Source organism: Pogonomyrmex barbatus, unplaced genomic scaffold, assembly GCF_055798465.1.
Source record: "Pogonomyrmex barbatus isolate J1 unplaced genomic scaffold, ASM5579846v1 scaffold13, whole genome shotgun sequence".
NCBI lineage: Eukaryota > Metazoa > Arthropoda > Insecta > Hymenoptera > Formicidae > Pogonomyrmex > Pogonomyrmex barbatus.
Window position 1 is genome coordinate 3,352,527 of NW_028297109.1, and position 20,509 is coordinate 3,373,035.

Below are 20,509 nucleotides of genomic sequence, written 5' to 3' on the forward strand. Positions count from 1 at the left end.
TATTTTAAAAATAATTTTTGTTATAAATTGAAATATATGTAAATATTGTAATCATGAACTTCTTTTTTCAAAAACCTATTTAAAAATTATTATTTTATATGTTGATTTTACAAATTTCAATCATTGAAAAATTTATTGTTAACTCACGAATTCTTGCAGCTTGTAGTAGCTAATGTTAGCGAGCTGTCGCCATTCACAATAGTTGATTTCGATGATTTGATCCTACTGAAGCGATCATCAAAAGAATTATTGTTGTTATCACTACCATCTTCATTGTCGTCAGATATCTTGAATATTTCTTGAAGTGATTGAGGTGTTGTTTCTCGTTCGAAATCCAACTTGATACTTTTTTCATCCTAAAAAATATTATTATCGTTCCATTTTCGAGTTCCATTGTCATAAGAAAGAACTTTCAATAGTTTTCTAAGCTAATTACCTCCTCCCTTAATTTATCGAGTAGTATTTTCTTATCGGCTTTCAATTTCGCCGCCTGATCCACTTGCGTTGGAGTTTTGATGCCTGAATGTTCTAACAGAGCTAAATGAGCATCCTTCTCGGAAAGTGCAGCTTTCAAAGCTTCATGTCTGCAAGAAATAATCATTGTGAAGTAAACGATAAAAAATGTATTTTACTTTCACAGAGTCTATTGAAATAGAACTATTAACTTGAATCTTCAAAACTCACTTTATCTGATGCAACTCCTGAAGCTGAACAGTTTTCTCCTGTTTCGATTGAATGAGCTTCTCTTCGGCCGTAAATATCTTGTAAAGAAGCGGTTTACATGTGATGCATTTTGTGGCTGAGGCAGCGTGCATGACTGCAATTTTCTTCTCTAACTCGGTAATCTGATAGATCGATAATGAATCTTTTAAAAAACGTTGCATAAATTTAACTGATTATATTATAAATATATTTTAATATAAATCAAATATAAAAATATATTAAATAAATTATTGCAAAGGTTTTCAAAACTCACTCTCTGATGGGCCTCCTTTCTAAGCTTCTTCTCATCCTTGAATTTTGTTTCGATCTCATCTGTGATTGCGATACTCTGACGAAGGGCCGCGTCCAACTCTTCTAACTTACACCTCTTATCTGTGAGATCCATTTTCAATTGAAGCTCTGTTTCTTCCTTCTTTTTCAGGGTAGCAATGAGTTCCTCGATCGCGACATCAATTCTCTCGCTGAGCGAAGTCTCCAGAGAATTGACTTCCATTTCTAGCTCTTGCACTCTCTCGTTCTTCACTTTGATCTCTTCCTTCAGCGCGCCAATGTCTTCCGTCTCGTACAGTTCTTCTTCCATTTCAGCTATCGTCTCTTCCATTTTCAAAATTTTATTCTGTTGTTCGATAATCTGCTGTTCATACTTTTGGATTTTGTTATCCTTTTCCGAAATGTCGTGTCCCATTTCCTTCATCTTTTGCTCTTTTTCTCGCAACTCTATTTTCAGATTCTCCTCCTGCTTACACTCTTGAAGTCTATTATCTTCTTTCAAAACGATGTCAATTATATCTTTCATCTCTTCTTCTTTTTCTTCCGATTTTTGGACTACTATATCATCTGTCAAAACGCTTTTCTTCGGCATATCTCTAGCTAAAAAAACAATATAGGAATAATATAATATAAATAAAAATTACAAATTATAATAAATTATAATAAATTAAAATAATTATAATAAAATTATAAATAAATAAAAATTAAAAAAAAAAACAATTTCGACAAAGCTTTGACTAACCTGATTTATATTCTTGGGAACTCGACAGCTTTTTATTCAGCTCAGAAATTTGATTTTCCAGCTGATCAATTTTGCATTCTCGATCCTGCAGCTTTCGCTTAAGGCCGTCAATGTCATGTTTTCTGACGTAATCTTCCAAGCTCGTTACCATTTTCTCCAGCTCTATAATTCTCGCTTTGTCAATTCCCACGTTTATGAGATTGTTCCTTTGGATCCACTTCTCCATTTTCATGATATGTTCTTTATCGAGAGATACCTGGTAGCGCAGATCACGCATCTCCTTCATGTCTTCCTTGAGGAAGCCCTCCAGTTCCTCCACGGTGTCTTCTAATTCCGCGATTCGACTGGACCTTCTGTCAATCGTCTTTTCGAGGTCACGCATCCTCTGTGCGTCAACATTCTTCCGCAGAAAACTCTCCATCGATGCTATTTCCTGCTCCAGTTCGACAATGCGCTGATTTTTCATCTTGATCTCCCGCTTCCAAATCTCCTCCGCTTTTTCATTAATTTTGTCATCGTTGGCGTACTTTTCGGAGGATTCCGTTGTGTCCGCGTGATTCTTCAAAGAATCTCTCAAGGCCTTTCCTTGCTGCTTCAGCGCGAAAATTTGTCGATCCTTCGTACTTGGACTACAACAATTCTTGCACGTCTTCGTTTGCGTTTCGGTATCCTTGTTCGTTTTGTCGTGCCCGACGATGTCGTTCTTTAAATTGTCATAGAGTTTCAATTGCTGCTCCAGCTGAACAATGTGGTGATTTTTCGCTTCTATCTCCTTCTTCCACGATTCAATGTGTTTCGCGTCGCCCAACAGGTCCTTGCACTTGTCGTGCTCCATCTGAAGACTCTCCATCGTTCTTTCCAACTCGAATATGGCACGATTCTTCGCCTCTAGTATTTCTCGCCAAGAAGACTCCTCCTTGTCATCCTGTGATTAGCGTGCGATATGCGTGCCGAAGCGACGTTGGCAAAATGGCAAAATGTACGGGATAGCAATAACAAAAACAAAGGCGGAAGCACACAGGAGGAAATAAAGAATAGGTAAATATGTGTACGTGTGTGCATTTTATCTGTGTACGTGTGCATTTACCGTTGCGAAGGACGCAAAAGTGTGCGTCTTCAAGTAGTTTTAAGACGATCCTCGATCTTCATCTCTCCATGTTGATATATGTAAATTATCATCCGTTAAATTATCTCTTCGCATTCCTTGTTGCTTCTTTTTTTCTTCGCGTCTGCCGTTCGCCATCTGATTTTCCTTCTCTCTCTCTCTCTCTCTCTCTCTTTGTCTATTTCTTTCTTTCTTTCGAGTTAAACTTGTATTTAAATTTTATTTACGTGCATACATATATACATCTACATATGTATACCTTCCCGCGGCCGTGTAATAGTATGTATATACAGATGGATGCGCGTATATTTGTATCTCGTGTGTGTACATCGGTATGTAGGTATGTATATATATATCTCTATATATATATATATATATATATATATATATATATATATATATATATTTCGGTCTCTCTTCTTAGTAATAATAATTAATTAACGTTATTGTTGCCGTTGTCGTCTTTTTTTCGCGTTAATATATTTATAATTTATCCTCTGCATTAAATTTATATATCTGTATATTTATATTTATAGTTTTTATCTTCAATATTTATATATTCTCAATATTTGTATTTATATACCAAGTTATTGTTGTGTTATTATCGTTATTATCCTTCCGCTATAATTATTAAATATGTTAACAATGGTCGCAGCATTTTACGTAAAATAATTATATGTCTCGACATGGGTTTTGTTCATCGGCGGATCGATATCAATCCTTCGTTTAAATCCCTCGTGTGTATGTCTATACTTGTAAGTCTCGCTTATAATATGCAAATTGTACTAAAAAGAAAGGAGAAGGCGTCTCCAACGAAAATCGACCTTAGAACAAGCTTTTTAGGAATCCGGCGGGTCCCGCCTGTTAGCGTTTTGAAAAAAATGTAATGTTTCATTGTGTTTGTTGCATTGTTAATTGTTAATGTTGATGAAAAGCCAAAAAAAAGTACGTACAAAGAACATGTGAAGCGTTAAAGTTGTGTATACATCCAAAAGCAGCGTGAAAAATGTCAGAAGATTAATAGATTAAATAGATAAAAAAGATTATGTTAATATGAAGTAATTAATTTTTATGTCCATTTTGTTATTAGTCAATCGAACAATTAAATATACTGACCTCTTGCTGTGCAGTTGTAGCTTGTTTCAACTTGGCTTGTGCGGTTTTGAGTGCACTGCGATGAAAAAATCGAGAGCATTATTTGTAAGATTATTTTAAATTATTTTCCAAAGTATGTATTATGAACGTTAAAGTAAAGGTTATATAAAATTATGAAATTGTAAGTATAAATAAACGTTATGATAAAAATATTATTTTACATTTGTGCAATATAGTATAACATTTGACATTTTTCTATATATGAGTAAAAAATATTTTTAAAAATAATTTTATCATTATAATACTCACTCTTGAAGTTCTCTGATCTGTTTCTCCTTGGAATTTTGTTCCTCCTGAGTCATCTGCACGAGCTGCAATAGCCTCTCGGTCTCGGCGGCGCTCCTGCTCGATTCTTCTTTCGCTTTTTCTAACTCCTTCTCGGCAGCTTCGAGCGCCTTTTGCATTTCCGCTAATCTCTTGTCTGGCGCTCCGCCACTCTGCTCAAATTATATAATAAAATTCAATTAGAAAGAGTTTAAAAATTTGTACACTTTTAAAAACCGTAATTCGATAAAATTTTAAAATATCATTAGTAATATTAATAATTATTAGTGTAAAAATATGTATATATTATAATATCTATAATAAATAAGAACAACTTTTTTCAAATTTAATGCTGAAATTTCCGATATTAACTGGCATTTAAATTCCCATTTTTAATTAATAACACATTATATTATAGCGATATAATACAGTATTATAAAGTGTTGCAATACTTATGAAAATTATATAAAAATAAAAATTTTAATGTAATGTATAATAAAAATTAGAACGTCTTAACAAATGATGCAATCACCTTCTGCAATTGTTGCTCCAATTGGTCCATCCTCGCCTTTCTCTTCTTTAAGTCTTGGTCGAGACTCTGGAGCGTCCTCTCCTTTTCCTCTATCGTTCTAGCTTTCTGTTCTACGGACTTGGCCCGTTCCTCCATCTGTCTTCTCTGTTCCTCCAATTGTCGTCTTTGATCCTCTATCTGTTTCCTCTCTTGGATAGTATCGGCGCCAGCTTTCGCGGCGCCAGCTTGGAGTTTCTTGTTCGCCTCGTGCAAGTCCACCTGCATTTAGGAAAAAAGCGGCTGTAGCGCATCTCTCATACTTTCGTCGCATGCACGATTCATTAGTTTTCTTTTTCTGGATTAGCCAGAAAATCAATTACGAGACACAGAGAGAAAGAAAAGCTGATGTGTGCCGTAAGAGCTATAATAATGATCCATTCCAAAATGCAAAACCGATGATCGTCTACTTGCGCTTTGGCTCAACGTGCTCTGCTATACTTCGTTTGCGTGTAAATCTCAGTTCCCAAAGTGCAATTAGATCGTAAGGCTACACGCTAACTGTCGGTCCTCCCATTTTTGTACGAAAAATGAAAATTATTTGTGCTATTGTATTTCTTCTATGAGCAAGTTCTATTTGCAATTGTCGCGTAAAACTTTTGCAGGAAGATCGAAAGTTGCGCTCTGCCGACCAACTGGTCGACGTGACAAAATTATGAATGCGTGATAGGTGAGATAATAATAATAACAATGATAATAATAATAATAAGAATAATAATAAAACCGAATCGAACGCGACATCATACACAGACACTCCATATCTAATTATTACAGCGAGATATATATATATATGTACATACATATAGAGAGATATATTAATTGTAATAAAAAACGTGGCGAATACAAAACAATGTATATACCTACAATAAGAGATATATATACATGAGCAAACGCTCAAGATGTGCACCAATCAGAGAGAGGAGGATACCGTTTCCAAGTTGTTTGAGATACTTAAAAGTTTAAGTCTAATTGTACAAATCTCACGCAGAAAATTTGCATATATAATACTATAATACTATAAATAAAAAAAAAAGTTCTCGAAGCGATATTTCCTCATCTCATCGATGCAGTGCATGCTTTCCAACATAAATGTTTTCACGATTACTCCTCAGTGCCATGTTTAATACGCGACATAAGCGCAGCCGTAATAATAATATGACTAAATGTAGTAATAATAATCGGGAAAGAGAAAGAGAGCGAGCGAGCGAACGCGCGATGATCAAACATTTCTTTCACATTTGTTCATTTTTCATTTCATCTCTGTCGTTTATCTTTTTTATTTTCTTACACTCGCTTTCTTCGTCTATAACAGTAATAATCACAAAGTGCCAATGGACTAACTAAAAATATAACGACAACGATAACAATAATAATAATATTAATATAATTAATAATAATATTAATGCCGACAATAATAACAGTAACAGTAACAATGACGGTAAAAAATAATAAATAAGATAATAATAATCATAACAATAAAAACTTCAAACATATTCTGATAGCAATGAGCGACAAAATGGCGGTGCTTGGAAATATCGTCAAGAATGGAATTAAGAAAGGAGAAATCGTCGTCGGAATGAGGATAATTTGATAATCTTCTGTCGAAGGCACTGTGCTACGGATATCTGCTTGCGCACACGTATAACGTAGGTAAGATAAGAAAGATGTGAATGCGTGAATGGTGCAGCGTGTCTGATTCTGGTCCCGAGAATCACGCATATTTACACACACGTATATAAATATTTGTTCGTTACATATAACTTTTTTCTGACGACGTGTGTAAGAGTCGATTGTCTGTCTTCGGAGAAGAAGAGAAGAAAGAAGAAGAAGAAGAAGAAGAAGAGACGTAATTTTTTCATTCCGCAACACAACTTGATCGACTCGATTGCACATCAGGGAGTGATTTTTTTTTTTTTTTTTTTTTTTTTTTTAATTATAGAGTGCGGACAGAATGCGCGGGATAGTAGTGATAGTGATAGTGACGGTTGAGGTACTGATGGAGATAGTGATGGTGCTTATGGTGATGATTGGTGATGTAAATGGCTGGACTGTGAACTGTCGTCAGCAGCGCGAGCGAGCACGGCGTGAGGCCGACACGTGCGTCGGCACCGCCGCCGCTGCGGCCGCTAACCTGATTCTTCTCCAGTTCCTGGCACAGCATCTCGAGCTGCGCCTGGAACCGCTCGCGCTCCACGGTCGCCTGCTTAATCTCCTCGCGCGCGCGTTCCAGCTCCTTTCTCAGCCTGGCGATCTCCTGGCCGTTCTGCTGCGTAGGCGGCTGTTGCTGCTGCTGCTGTAGCTGTTGTTGCTGTTGCTGCATGGTGACCTGCATCTGTTGGATCTGCTGTTGGTGGGCGTGCAGCTGCCGTTCCGCCGTCTGTACTCGCTTCTGCAGCTCGCCGGCCTCGCGCTCGGCGGTGTCCGCCCGCTGCCGTTCCGTCTCGCACAGCTTCCGCCACTGCTCGAGCTGAGCCGCGTCTGTCTGGGCCGTCTGGTCCGCGGCGCCGCGCGATGTCAGCTGCTTCTGAAGTTCCTGCACTCGCTTCTCCGCCTGCTCGGCGCGCTGCCGTTCCTTTTGCTGCGCCTGCTGCAGGCTTTGCACCTGCGTCTGCAGCCGCTGCACCTCGCGCATTTGCGCGTCGAGCGCCTCCTTGGCGGCACGGTCGGGTGTCTGCGCGTGGGCCCGCTGTTGAAGACGGCGGACCTCCTCGCGCTGACGCTCGAGCTCGGCCTCGTTCGCGCTAAGCTCCTGCTGGAAGTTGACCAGCATTTCCTGCGACTTCTCCAGCTGTATGACCAGCTGGTCGCGCTCCACCTGCAGCTGCTTCGCATCCGCCTCCAGCTTCTCCTTCATCTTCTCCGAGTGCTTCTCCCGGTTCTCCAGGATCGCCGCCATCTTGTCGCGTTCACGTTGCGCCAGTTGCAGCTCGTATTGCATTCGGGCGAGCTCCTCGTTGCCGGCTATCTGCTGTTGCTGTTGCTGCTGCACACGGCGCAGCTCCTGGCGCAGCGCGTCGCGTTCGTCCCGCAGCAGCTGTACGTCCGCGGCGAGACGTTCGAGCTCCTTCTTAGTGGCCTCCGTGGCCTCCTGATACTTGGCCGTCTGTAGATGCGCCTTCTCGAGTTCCTTCGCGAGCCTGCCAGCCTCCAGCTCGACCTGATCACGCGCCACGATCGCCTTATCGAGACTGGCGCGTAGACGCTCGACCTCGATACTCGCGCTCTCGGATCTCGTCTTACCCTCGGTTTGCATCAGCCGCTCCAATCGCACGATCTCGACGCGCAGTTTTTCATTGTCCGCCTCGAGCGCGTCGGCTCGCATCTTCACCTTGTCGTGCCGATCGCGTATCTTCTCGGCCTCGATTCGCGCCCGCTCGATCTCCGAGCGATTGCGCTCCTGCTGCGCCGTGGCCTTGCCGGTCTCTTCGCGCGCCCGCTCGAGCTGAAGCTGCGCCTCGTGCAGCTTCGCCTCGAGCTCGGCGTGATTCGACTGCGTCCTCTTCAGCTCGGCCTCGCGACTCTCCAGCCGCTCGCGCAGCTTGTCCACCTCCTGTTGTAGCCTACTACCCTCGCTCTGCCATTTCTCCTGCTCGTACTGGTATTTACCTCGCACACCCTCCGCACGCTCCAGATCGGCGCGCAGCCTCGAGGCGTCCTGCTCGGCCTTCCGCGCGCGCTCAAGCTCCGCCAGCGTCTTCTCCAGACGGTCGCGCAGCCGCTCCACCTCCAGCTTCGCCCACTCGTGCTCCTCCTTCTGTCGTTCCTGGCTCTCCTGGTACTTGCCGAAACGGGTCGCATATCTCTCGCACTCCTCGCGCGCGCTCTCCGCCTCGGCGCGCAGCCGTTCCGCCTCGCCCTGCGCCTTCCTCACCTCCGCCTGTTGACGATCGTGCTTCTCGTACATCTTCTCGATCTCGAGCTGCATACGCGCGAGCTCCTCCTGCGTCTTCTCCGTCGCCGCCTGCGCCTTGTTGAGCTGCGAGTGCGCGCGCTCCAGCTCGAAGCTGATGCGCTCGTTGTCGGCCACCAGCTTCTCGCGCTCGTTCTGCAGCCGTCGCAGCTCGATCTGCGACTTCTCGTAGCGCTCGCGCACCATTTCCAGATCGACGCTCAGCCGATCGATGTTCTCCTTCGATTTCTCCTCGTGCTCCTTCGTGCGACCGAGCTGCAGCGCCGCGCGATCGTACATTTCTTGCACGCGGGCCAACTCCTCCTGAGCCTTGCGCGCCTCCTCGCGCGATTTAGCCGCCAGCATCTGTTGCTTCTCCGTCTCCAGCTCGAGTCGATCCTTGTCCGCCTCCATCACATCGATGCGGTTTTGCAGGCGATAAATTTCGCTCTGCGACCTGTTATATCGCCATCAGATATTTACTATTTATTCTATTTATATAATCAAATTTATCTATTATCTATTTATTCCTACTTTTTTTACTATAATCTACTAATTAGTTCTCTTCACTATAAAAAAATTTGCTTACACAAATGTTTCGTAAAAAATCAGTAATGCTTAAAGTTAAGATTATTTTAGATATTCTTATTATTTATACTGTAATATTGTTATTGTACATATCAATTGTTAAGTTTTGTGATATTAGAATATATTCAAAGTAATTGAATCTTTCCAATTAAGCCTAATTGACATTACCTATCGTATTTTTCCAACATCTTCTCGAATTCTTTGGTAGTGTTCTCTCGCTCCTCATGAGCTTTGTTCATGGAATACTGAGCTTTCTCCAGTTTTTCCTTTAGAATCTGGATTTCAGTCAGCGCGTCATCTCGCTCCAACTGTTTCATCACATTTCCGAGAAATCGTGAAGAAAATAAAGATCTTTAATTTTTTCTAATATAATTTCTCTACAGAATAACATCAATGTAAAGAAAACAAAGTATATTTTGTTATTAAAAATCACTTTAAGATTATGATAGAAGCTAGAAGAGACATGAAAAGTAATATCGTCCGATACTATTAATTCGACTCACCGTTAATTTCTGATGAGTGTTGTGCGCCTTCTCCCATCTCTCTTTCACCAAGTCGAGTTCCGAAAGCACGTTCTCCTTTTCGCGTTGCATTTTGGCTATCTGATTTTGCTGGAATTCTATCCTCTCGTGCATCTTCTCCATCTCTTCCTGAAAGCTGTCTCGTTCCTTCTGCAGCCGTTGCATTATGACCTGACGGACAATCACGACACGAGTTATCAAGGTCATTATCAAATAACCAGTTTAAATCGATCTAATTACTTTTATCTCAAATTACTTTTGGCTGATTGCACTCACCTGAGCTTTTTCGTACTTATCCTGCAATCGATCCACCTCAAGCTGAATCGTTTCGCGTTCTTTTTGCATTCTCGTCGACTGTCCTAACGCCTTGTCAAGCTGACTTTGCAGATTTTCAAAGTCGTAATTCTGTTTCTCCCTTTCCATTTGCATCTGCATAATAATTGTTTCATATCGTATCGTACTTTCAGATGAATATAATATGTGGATTAATTTGTGCGGTATTAATTTATGCAAAGGATTAAAATTATTATCATTTATATTATGATGTATTTATATACATTAAATAATTCAAATTAAGGAAATTTAATGATTTATCCGTTCACGTAATGCTTCCGACTCTTTCAAGATTACTCACTCTACGAACTTCCGTTTGTGTCTTATCGAGCTTCTCTTGCAGCTTGTCGACCTCGCTTTGCGTCTTGTCCAACAAATTCTGCAATTTGTCCTGCTGAAGTTGTGCCTTGCCGAGGGTGGCCTGTGTGCGCTCGAGTTCCTCCTGCGATTTTTCAAGCTCAGCAATCGCTTTGTCTCTCTCGGAGTGAAGACGAGCCACAGATGCCTGAGCTCGGTCATACTCTTCTCGCAAACTCTCCTGTTCACCTTGAGCATTCTCCAGCCTAGCCTTGAGCCTATACACCTCGCCCTGACTCTTCTCCACCTTGAACAAAAAGAAGATTTCGCTGTCTTACGACTCGTAAATCAAATTTAACTCCGGATTACATGTTTACATCCTTTCCTGCAATTTAATTAAATATACCACGATTATTATTTTTAAATTACAACTTTTGCTGTTTTCTTAAGAACTTTTTATAAAAGTCGTACAAATAAAAATTGCATTTTTATAAGATGCAATATAGATGAGTTGTAGACACGTTACGAGGAATAATGAAACTTTGTGCGTATTCTCAACATTGTTGTAAACAATGTTGCTTTTTTTTATACTCTTTAGAGAAAGTAAACTCTTCAATTAGTTGGAAAAGTTACTTGTAACATGAGACCGAGCGTTAACTTTTCGCCCTAGAAAGATTTATTTCCGCGGTCCGTCATTATTTATTTCCGTGATTTATTTTCCGTGATTCATTAACTTGTCTCCGCACGGAACAGGCTCAAACGGGTGAACCGGGCAAATGCGAACTTAAGCACACCGTTTAGCCGTGTTGCTCCAGAAACGGGCGATATGGTAATGCGCGCGAGCAATTTTCCAGTCACTTAGGCGGCGGGATCGTTACTTCGCTGCCGGTTGCAGACGCGATGCGGGACGAAGGCGTGATTGGAAATTGGATCTTATTGGGCGAACAAAGATGTCGGCGGCGCAGCCGACAAAACGGGAGCAAGGGTGAGTAAACGAGGGGAAAAGGTGTAGGAGAAACGGGACAAGGACGAGAGAGAGTTTTTCAGATGGATGCTGAGAACGCGTTCGAATCGATCGCGATTAAAACCGATTGTCCGAGAAGATACGCGACCGATTCGAGCACGATCCTTGGAAAGTGCTTGTCGAAATCGAACTGCCGAGTCGCAGTCCGAAACCTTTAGTCGTCCATTAATAGATCATCGAGTGGCGACGTGGTGTATACAGGTCGTGTTCTCCAACAAAGTAGTCCAGGTTACTTCTGTGCTGATCAATCGATATCACTGTAATTGATGTATAAATAGCGCTCTTGCTAGAAAGACGCCGAAGAAGATGAGATATTTTTAACTGTCGCGAGATCGAAACACTCCGAATTGAATCTTCATTTCTCTCGCGATTTAGGGCAAGTGATATTTTCACAGTTTCTTAAATAACAATTCTGGAATGTAACGTATCGATCTACTAGCGCATAAATTAACAATATTAAAATATAAAAAGAGAGCTGCGATTGAAATTACAAACATTATTAACAAATCATGGTAAATCGAACTCGTCAATTTTTGTGAATAAAAAAAATGTAGTGAAAATTTTTAAAATAATTTCATTAATAACGTTTCAGATATTTATCGTAGTTCATATTAAAGTTCGTGTATTATATTAACGTTTCAGATTCATTTATCGTAATTCATATTAAAATTCGTGTATTATGTCGCAACAGTACGATGACGGAAGAAGGAAAATTTACCTTTTCTTGGAGGGTTGCAGCTTCGGCACGTGCTCTTTCGTTGTCCGCTTGCGTGACTCTCAGCTCGGCCTGAGCTCTTCTTAATTCAGCAGCTGTTTTGTCGGCACGTTCCTGAACGCGTTCCATCTCCTGGGACGAGTTCAACGTGCTCCTGCCGTAACCCTGCGACCGCTCTATGTCATGTCGCAGCCTTTCGTTCTCCAATTCCAACCTGGCTAATCGCTGTTTCGCCGCTTCCCAATCCGCGCCGCTACGTCCGACCTCGGAGGCGGCCTTGTCCAGTTCAGCTTTGCTCTTTCCAAGCTCGGATTGTGAACTCTCCAATTTCGCCTCCAGTCGATCTTTCTCCGCTTGTGCTCGTTCCAAACGTGCGCCTAATTTCTCGACCTGATGATCAATACATGAAAAAAAAAAAAAAAAGATAAAAAATGTTATTTCCTTAATGTTTTGCAATTTTTTAAATTGTGTTAAATGTAATGTGTAACAAATATAAAAATGATTGTGTATATATCGTAAGATATTACTGTAAATTAAATTGAAATAAATGGAATATTTAAGATATGGTTAAGAAAATTAGAATCTTGTTTCATCTTCTTCGACATTCTACGACAGATTTGCATTTATTCATCCACTGTACCTTGATATTTAATTCAACTTCGTAAAAAGACGTTAAATATATAAAAGAATTAATTATGCTAATGCTATTACTTTGTGTTAATGGCACCCGGGCCAAGAATGATTACGGAAGATTAAAAGAAGAAACTTTATCGATCTAGCCTTGCTCACTTCGGACTCTAAAGTATGTATCTTCATTTTGTATTCGGCGATCTCCCTCTCGTGCAATTCCCTCTCCTCCTGCTTCTCCTGCTCGGCTCGGTCCCTTTGCTCGCGTAATTGTGCCATTTGCTTCTCTTTATCCCCGATCGCTTCCTCGAGACTGCTAAGTGCACCCTCGCTGCTACAATGATGCGCCTGCATCGCTGTCAGCCTGGCCCTGGCCATGTCGACCTGATTGTCTTTCTCCTTCAGCAGGTCTTCCAGATTCTCGATCTGAAGTCAACAGCAGACTCGGCCATAAATCCAGAAGATAAGGAGCGCACGTCTATTCGTTCGTCATTTCGTTAGTAGTCGAAACAAGCGAGAATATTAGTTTGATGATCTTCGACAATGGCAATACCTTTGCTTTCAATTCGGAAGATCGTCGATTTGGTAGTAAAATCGATACATTTAAAATAAAATCTATTTTCAATGTTATGAGAAATTCTACTTTACGTTAAATGTGTTAGTATAATTTATCATATTATTACACGTCCCGTATAAATATAAGGGAAAACAAGGCGTGGGAAGATAAATTCTGCAACATTTAGAAAATTAAATTCGGGACAATCTTCACGCAAATTGTAAATTCGGCATATTTACGGTCAGGTACGTTGTATCGTTAATAAGGTCCCACGGGGTATCAATGGAGATTGTTAATTAACGTAAATTTATGTATTCACCTACCTGCCAACGCACTTTTGTCGGTCTTCTTTTATTCACATAATCATAATCAGACATCATCGTCATGACAGGCACGCTAATATAAAAATAAATAAATGGTGCTTGTGTCAAAGCAAATAATAGATGAATAGCATACGTAACTTAAAAATGGACACCTAATAATGGTACACAGACGTCAATAAAGTAAATTAAATATTTCAATTACATATATAAATTAACATAAATTATACAAGAACATAATTAGATATATTACCTAAATTAAATAATAACATAATAAATAATAAAATAAAATACTTAATATAATTAAAAAATAGAAAAGGAGGAGTATGGAATGTTTCATTTTACAAATTAACATGTTCTTTTGTACATAACGTACATAACGTACATAATCAACGCAATAAAAAGTAACAAAGTAGCATAACTTCATATTCACATAGGAATGTAAATACTCATTAATCACAGAAATAAAAGTCAAAAGTAACGCAAATTTATATAAAGCTTTTAAATAAGTTCATTTTTTCATTTCTTTATAAATCTTACATTTTACGATCGACCGCAAGAGGAAAAGTCCTAAATGTATCGAGTGCACTAATCGATTGTGGTGCAATAATAACACGAAATAAAGTAAAAATGTAACATAATTCCGTTACAACACTTTGACGCACGCAGGACGTAACATAGAGGGAAATGTATATTAACAAGAACGAGATGTACGACGGAAAATGTTGCAGACGCTAAGACACAGTGCAGTTTAATGTGACATTTTCGGAAACTGAAGCTGCAGTAGTCGGTGACTACTGTACATCGACTGGCAAACGCAAAAACATTGCAAGAAACGTCATACAAAGGCGAGTGAGCGCGCACAAGCACACACACACACACACACACACACACACACACACACACACACACACACACACACACACCCACCCACCCACCCACCCACCCACCCACACACACACACACACACACACACACACACACACACACACACACACACACACACACACACACACACACACATATACATACATACACCGTACGCGATTTTAATCGACGGCTGAACCACCGACACTCATGCGCATTCTCTCTTTCTCGCGTTGCGATATCACCGGGGGATGCACCGACACGCATGATAGGGTACGCCTCGCTCTTTTTCAGTCGCTACGACAATTAGTGCTCGGTGCTTTGCGTGAGTACACGATGCGCGCCCCTAATCCTAGAGGATCTCGGCCGGGTCTGTCCCGTCGAACGCGAGGAGGAGAGGGAAGAACCTTTGTCGTGTTCACGAAGCTGATGAAGCGGTCAATCAAAGGCGAAGACACCGTCAAAGCACGCTCAAAATCACCGTTCACGGGCAAAGAGCCGAGAGATTTTTACCGTAGCGCATTTTATCACGGCGTTCTCTATCGCGGATGTTTTTCTAAGAGAATCACGCGGATGTTTTTCTAAGAGAATCACGAAACTTACAGGCTCCTCGAGGACAGTCCGAGATAATTGCAAAATTAGATATGACTCCGTTACATCCCCATTTCTATTTCCCCTTTCTCGCGCGCGATTTCCTTTCCACTTTATGTTACATTCGCGCGAATTTTTTCCAAATGCAATTTGCAAATATATCTCCCCCAAGTTTGCACTTCTGCATTGTTAAGGGCGACGTAAATAACTTATTGTCCCGTAACGGGACAATCGCAATTCTCGCTTTAGGACTCCGGTCGTCACACGTGTGCAATCGATACCGATACGTCATCTCTCGCGGGATCAACTCCCGGAATTTTCTTAAAGAGCCGATCGCAATTCACGAGGCGATTGATTGAATTCGTACTTGTACTCATGCGCGTTCCAACTCTTCCACTGTGTGGGAGATCCTGTAGGATGCGGGGGTGTATTATACAACCTACCACTGATTCAACTCTTTCGCCCTTTTATCATACATTATCATACATTAACACAGATATCGTTCTGTCAATCTAATTTATTAATTATTGCTATGTTCATATTATCCGTCTAACTATCTATTATTTTATTCCTTTTATTCTAATACGTTATAGACCAAGGATTCATTAACTAATTATGATACACGATCATACATTTATGTATCACTTGGGAATTCTTTATTTTATAATTGCTCTTAGAGAATAAATAATTTTCAAAGCAACGTTTTGAGCCACTTCATTATTTTACATGTCATCTACATGTCATTTTTAGCGCCAAGTTCAATTCGGGATATGCGGGAATCAAGCAGTAATGATAGTAGCGATATTATTATGCGAGAGCACATTGCAAGCATAATAAGGTTCCAGAAAAGGATTAATAAGAAGAAAGATATACGACAATAGAAAACTTCTCTTCAAAGCTCGTCCTGCAACACTTTTCTTTAGAATGACAAACGATTAATTTTATCGGGATAATTTGTGTCCGTGCTTAGAGTAAATATTTTTCCAGGCACTAACTGACTTTGCGCGATAAGAGAATGCATTTTGCCGGACTCGTCCGTCTTTCCGTTTCTCCTCAGACGGAGGACTAAACGACGCGGTGCGCACGATAAGGAAATTCATTTCGCGGAAGTTGTCTGCTTCGCACCGGCAATCTTCTCGCATAATGCTCGCCCGAGTTATGAATCGCAATGAGATGATTTTCTCGCGCGAGGCGGGAATCTCAACGAACGCAAACGTTACAGGAACGAGTCCACACGACAGAGTGGCTAAAGCGTGACGAGAGCGAACGAAAGTGGTTGGAAATAGATGATAATAGGAGAAAAGTGAACGAGACCCTTTGCGAGGACTTCGCGCCTCGCTCAGTTAGAAAAAGCTGAATAAATAAAAGAGAGAGAGAGAGAGAGAGAGAGAGAGAGAGAGAAAACTCACTTTGCGTTGCAGAACATTGATCTTGCGATCCTTGATGTCCATGTGATCCTTAAGCTCGGTCAGCTCGGTGTTCATACGATTGCGCTCCTGTTGCGCCTGCATCGCCGCCTGCGTTTTCTTCTCGATCATCCGATTTTTCTCCTCGAGTCGCTGCCGCATCTCCTCGACCTGTACATTTTCAAGGTACGGATAAGCAGGAGATGTCGCCGAAAGATCGGCCGAGAAGAGAAGCCTCCAGACGAGTCCAAATCCGCGAATATCTAGCGCGCAATACGGACGACGTACGTACACGCGACACGGAACGCGATACGATGCGACACCGTCAGCGAGGAAGGAAGGAGAAAATAGGAGAGGAGAGGAGAGGAGAGGCGAGAAGAGAGAAGAAGGTCGACCTAGTTTTCCGCGACGGCTTGACCTTCCTCTCTTTGTCGGTGGCCTCTTCCGGAGACATGCGAATTGCCGTAGCTTTAACTTGACTCCCGACTTCGTCGTGCCGATTTGTCAAGCGACTGTGATCGTAGTCACGCATCGCCGATTACTTAACCCATTCGGAAATCCCTTCCCGAAGAACTCTTTCAGAGGCTTACGAATTTACCTTCCCCCTTTTCAAAGTTTACGTTGTGAAATTAATTTAAAGATGTTTCTTCAAAATTTTTGGTACGATATGACGATTAATATAAAAAAAAAAATGTTAAACGAAGAAATAAATTTTTCCGTTATTAGATAACCTTTTTTAATTTTTATGAATTAAATAATCTTTAATATCATTCATTTAAGCATTCAAGATTTTTATAAAGATTTTATTTTTATAATTTTAAGCATCTCACAACCAAAAGATTACATCTTGTAAGATATCAAAAATCTAAAATCTCAAGAATTCTTTTGCGAATTGAAAATAAAGATAAGTTTGAATTCGAGCAAAGTTTGCATCGAGGATTTTTCTCACGTCAATGATCGTTCTAAAATTCATGGGGGTTTGCGTGAGTTGGGTCAACATTTCTGATCACCTCGTTCAAATTCGATTTCATAGCTTTGTCCCAGTTTTGTTCGACATTAGTCTTTCGTGGAAATTCTTCAGGTCTCTGTGCTTTTACGAACTTTTAAAGGTGCTAAAAGTCCATGTAAAAGTTGATAAAACTAAATCAACGACTTCTTTTATTTAAGATAATGGTTCTTCATACGAGTTTTTGAGTCACGGTATCAGGATAGTCATGGAATTTTGTTGAGACCACATGCTGAAACATGTATTTCGAGCAAACACCCGAATTTGGGAGATGCGGTCAGAAATTTGGTATCGATTTCAGGATTCGGTTGTATTCTAGTTTCGAATCGATGTGATAGAAAACAACGAAATCGGTGGTAAACTTGTTTACCGAAAACATACTTGACAAATTTCCGTTCTTGTAAATTCTTATACATTTCCACAACTTCCAGAGTATTGAGAAGTTCTCTGCTTTTAAAAGCAGAGATTAATGAGACAATATCTTTCAAACATTAAAGCAAAAAATCTCAATCAAATTGTAATAATTATGACATAATTAAACAAAACAATACTCTGTAGTCTAAAGGAATGTTATTTTAACATTCCTATTGCTAAAATTTTTATTTTAAAAGTTTTAATAATGTAATCATCATTTTTTAGATATTAAAAAAATTTTTTTAAATATTGGAAAAAATTTTGGAATACCAACTTCGAATAAATTACAAAATATGCAAAATAATGTGACGCCGCTTTTTAAATAAAATGTAGAGAAGACCAAAGTTACACTTACATCGGCTTGCAGCATATTATAATGTTCCTCTTTGGCGCAGAGGGATTCTTTAAGCACGGCAATGTGCCTCTGGTAATCTTGATGTTGCTCCTCGAGCGTTTTCATCTTTGCTGACATCGCCAGTAGCTCCTGGTCCCGTCGTTGTACCTCCGTCCGGAGCTCGTCCAGCTGCGAAAAGATTCGTCGTCCAGGCGAGGATCAGTCCCTGTGCTCCGTCCATCTCGGCGACGACGACGACGACAACAACAGACGACGTAACGACGATGGCGACGAGCGACGGAGGCATTGAACCGCCTGTCAGCTCTTCGCCATAATCGAGTACAACGACGACGATAATGGTCCGATGAAGACCCAGCCAAGAGATATTAAAAGTACCTTTTTAATATTTTTTTTTTATGCAAAACCGGCGGTGGGCACGTTTTGGATTTTAAATTTGCGATAGACGACAGCGAAAATGACAACTTTAAAGACGAAAATATAAAAAAATGTCAAAGTAGTTTCAAAGTAGTTTCGTAACAGAAATTAAATATTTCCAATCTCTTAATTTCTTTGACTCTAAAGATTAATTACAAAAGTTATAAATCTTGATTGACAGATCTTGATCTAAATTGATGAATTTAATGATAATTCTCGATAGTTGAAATAATGTAACTATGATAGTTACATTACAAAGAAAATTGCTTTTTTACGCTCTTACATAGTACACTTTTCGCCTGCATCGTGGCGCATATCTTAAATTATTCCTGATCCAAATTGTGCGCGAAATTGCTTTCCAGGCTTTCCAGCCTTGCGAGATATAACTACAGAGTTACTTAATTGCCGTTGGACTTTGACACAAGTCGCTCTTGAGAAAGATCAAGATTACTTTAATTAAAATTATATCGACGTGGCGCGAGTGGCTCGACCAAGTAAAAGGTCTCCGCGTCGAGGATTAAAAATCAAATCGCATTGTTGTCCTGCTCCGACCTGCTTCCACCGTTATTTTTAGTTCATTTATGTATCTTTCTTGATTCCTGGGCGGATTAATGAAGGAAGCTGACATTCGAGCTATTATCATGACCTAATTACAAAGTCAAACAAAAAGCTATACGTGTGCGAGTCAGTTTCGGTCGAATCTAAATTTAAGAATTGTTCGATCCCCTGAATTTTAAGTTCAAATTCAGAAATTTATTAGCAAATGTTTCAATTTCATCATTAATCGTAATATCATTAATCGCGGTTAACTAACTTCCCCTTTTTTTCTACAACAGCTACATCTAAAGGAGTATAGAGTCTTGGGCTGAGTTAGTTAACGTCGAGATTGATCGACCGCATTGACCGAACTGACTATCCCCGTTCATACATGAATTTTCTCCTGGTGTAAATAAATTACTAACAGAATTTAAATAATCAAAGAACAAAAAAACGTCGTCGTCGTACTCGGATAGGATTTGCACGAAGCATGCAGCATAATCGAGACCAGCGATACAAAGTTACGAACAGTGTTTATTGGAGGGTGTAAAAAAATATTCATATATATTTTATATATACTATGTATGAATTATGCATACTTGTATATAAGCAAATATATATGCACACACGTGTACACACACACACACACACACACACACACACACACACACACACACACACACACACAGCGAAGTGTGATGGAGACATATGACACAGAAAGGCGTAATCTCGCGCGCACGCACGAGGGAGGGGGGGGGGGAGAAGTAGAGATACCTCGGGATTTCTCACGTCGATATGTCTCTCTTATATTTTCGTGTACGTACCTATGCTCGTCTACTCTGGTGTTGCCTGCAGGCGTGAGGAGACTCGTCGCGACATATCGCCGAAGACGCAAGATCTCGCGACGATCTCGAAGCAGAATCGTGATAAACGCAAGACAGGCTACTACTGGCTAATCACTACGTATGTAAACGCGATGCGAATGAGACGGTGATTCCGCGAGGTCCTCCCTCGGAATTGAGTCGTTACACCTTAAAGTTTTGACTTTGTATTGAAGAAAATATCGGCTTAATTTTTTAAAGGATAATAATTGGTATTCGAAGACTTAATTCGTTTTTGTGACACGAGACTATTTCTATAAACTATTTCCAAGAGATTTTCTCATTTTGATTTTAAGGAAATACACTTTTCGCTATAAAAATAATTTCTCTGGTTTTTATTT

The 20,509-nt window shown here is 40.3% G+C and overlaps 1 protein-coding gene across 12 annotated transcripts in view; it reads right to left on the reverse strand.

The window, feature by feature from the left end:
- The window catches only part of brp (ELKS/RAB6-interacting/CAST family member bruchpilot), a 75,079-nt gene that overhangs the window by 7,490 nt on the left and 47,080 nt on the right, over positions 1-20,509 (reverse strand). For 8 of the 12 annotated variants that reach the window (XM_089072432.1, XM_089072423.1, XM_089072424.1 and 5 more), the window contains 17 exons: positions 18,337-18,504; positions 16,565-16,732; positions 12,984-13,247; positions 12,198-12,584; positions 10,460-10,762; positions 10,102-10,254; positions 9,808-9,996; positions 9,473-9,612; positions 6,959-9,173; positions 4,792-5,049; positions 4,245-4,432; positions 3,957-4,011; positions 1,736-2,660; positions 977-1,593; positions 685-845; positions 437-584; positions 148-356 (listed from right to left, as the gene is read on the reverse strand). In XM_089072432.1, the coding sequence (XP_088928558.1) occupies positions 148-356; positions 437-584; positions 685-845; positions 977-1,593; positions 1,736-2,660; positions 3,957-4,011; positions 4,245-4,432; positions 4,792-5,049; positions 6,959-9,173; positions 9,473-9,612; positions 9,808-9,996; positions 10,102-10,254; positions 10,460-10,762; positions 12,198-12,584; positions 12,984-13,247; positions 16,565-16,732; positions 18,337-18,504 (6,548 nt within the window). Of the gene's footprint in view, positions 1-147; positions 357-436; positions 585-684; positions 846-976; positions 1,594-1,735; positions 2,661-2,705; positions 3,702-3,956; positions 4,012-4,244; positions 4,433-4,791; positions 5,050-6,958; positions 9,174-9,472; positions 9,613-9,807; positions 9,997-10,101; positions 10,255-10,459; positions 10,763-12,197; positions 12,585-12,983; positions 13,248-16,564; positions 16,733-18,336; positions 18,505-20,509 lie in introns of those variants that run through there. The other 4 variants (XM_089072433.1, XM_089072430.1, XM_089072429.1 and 1 more) reach the window with 2 other exon arrangements.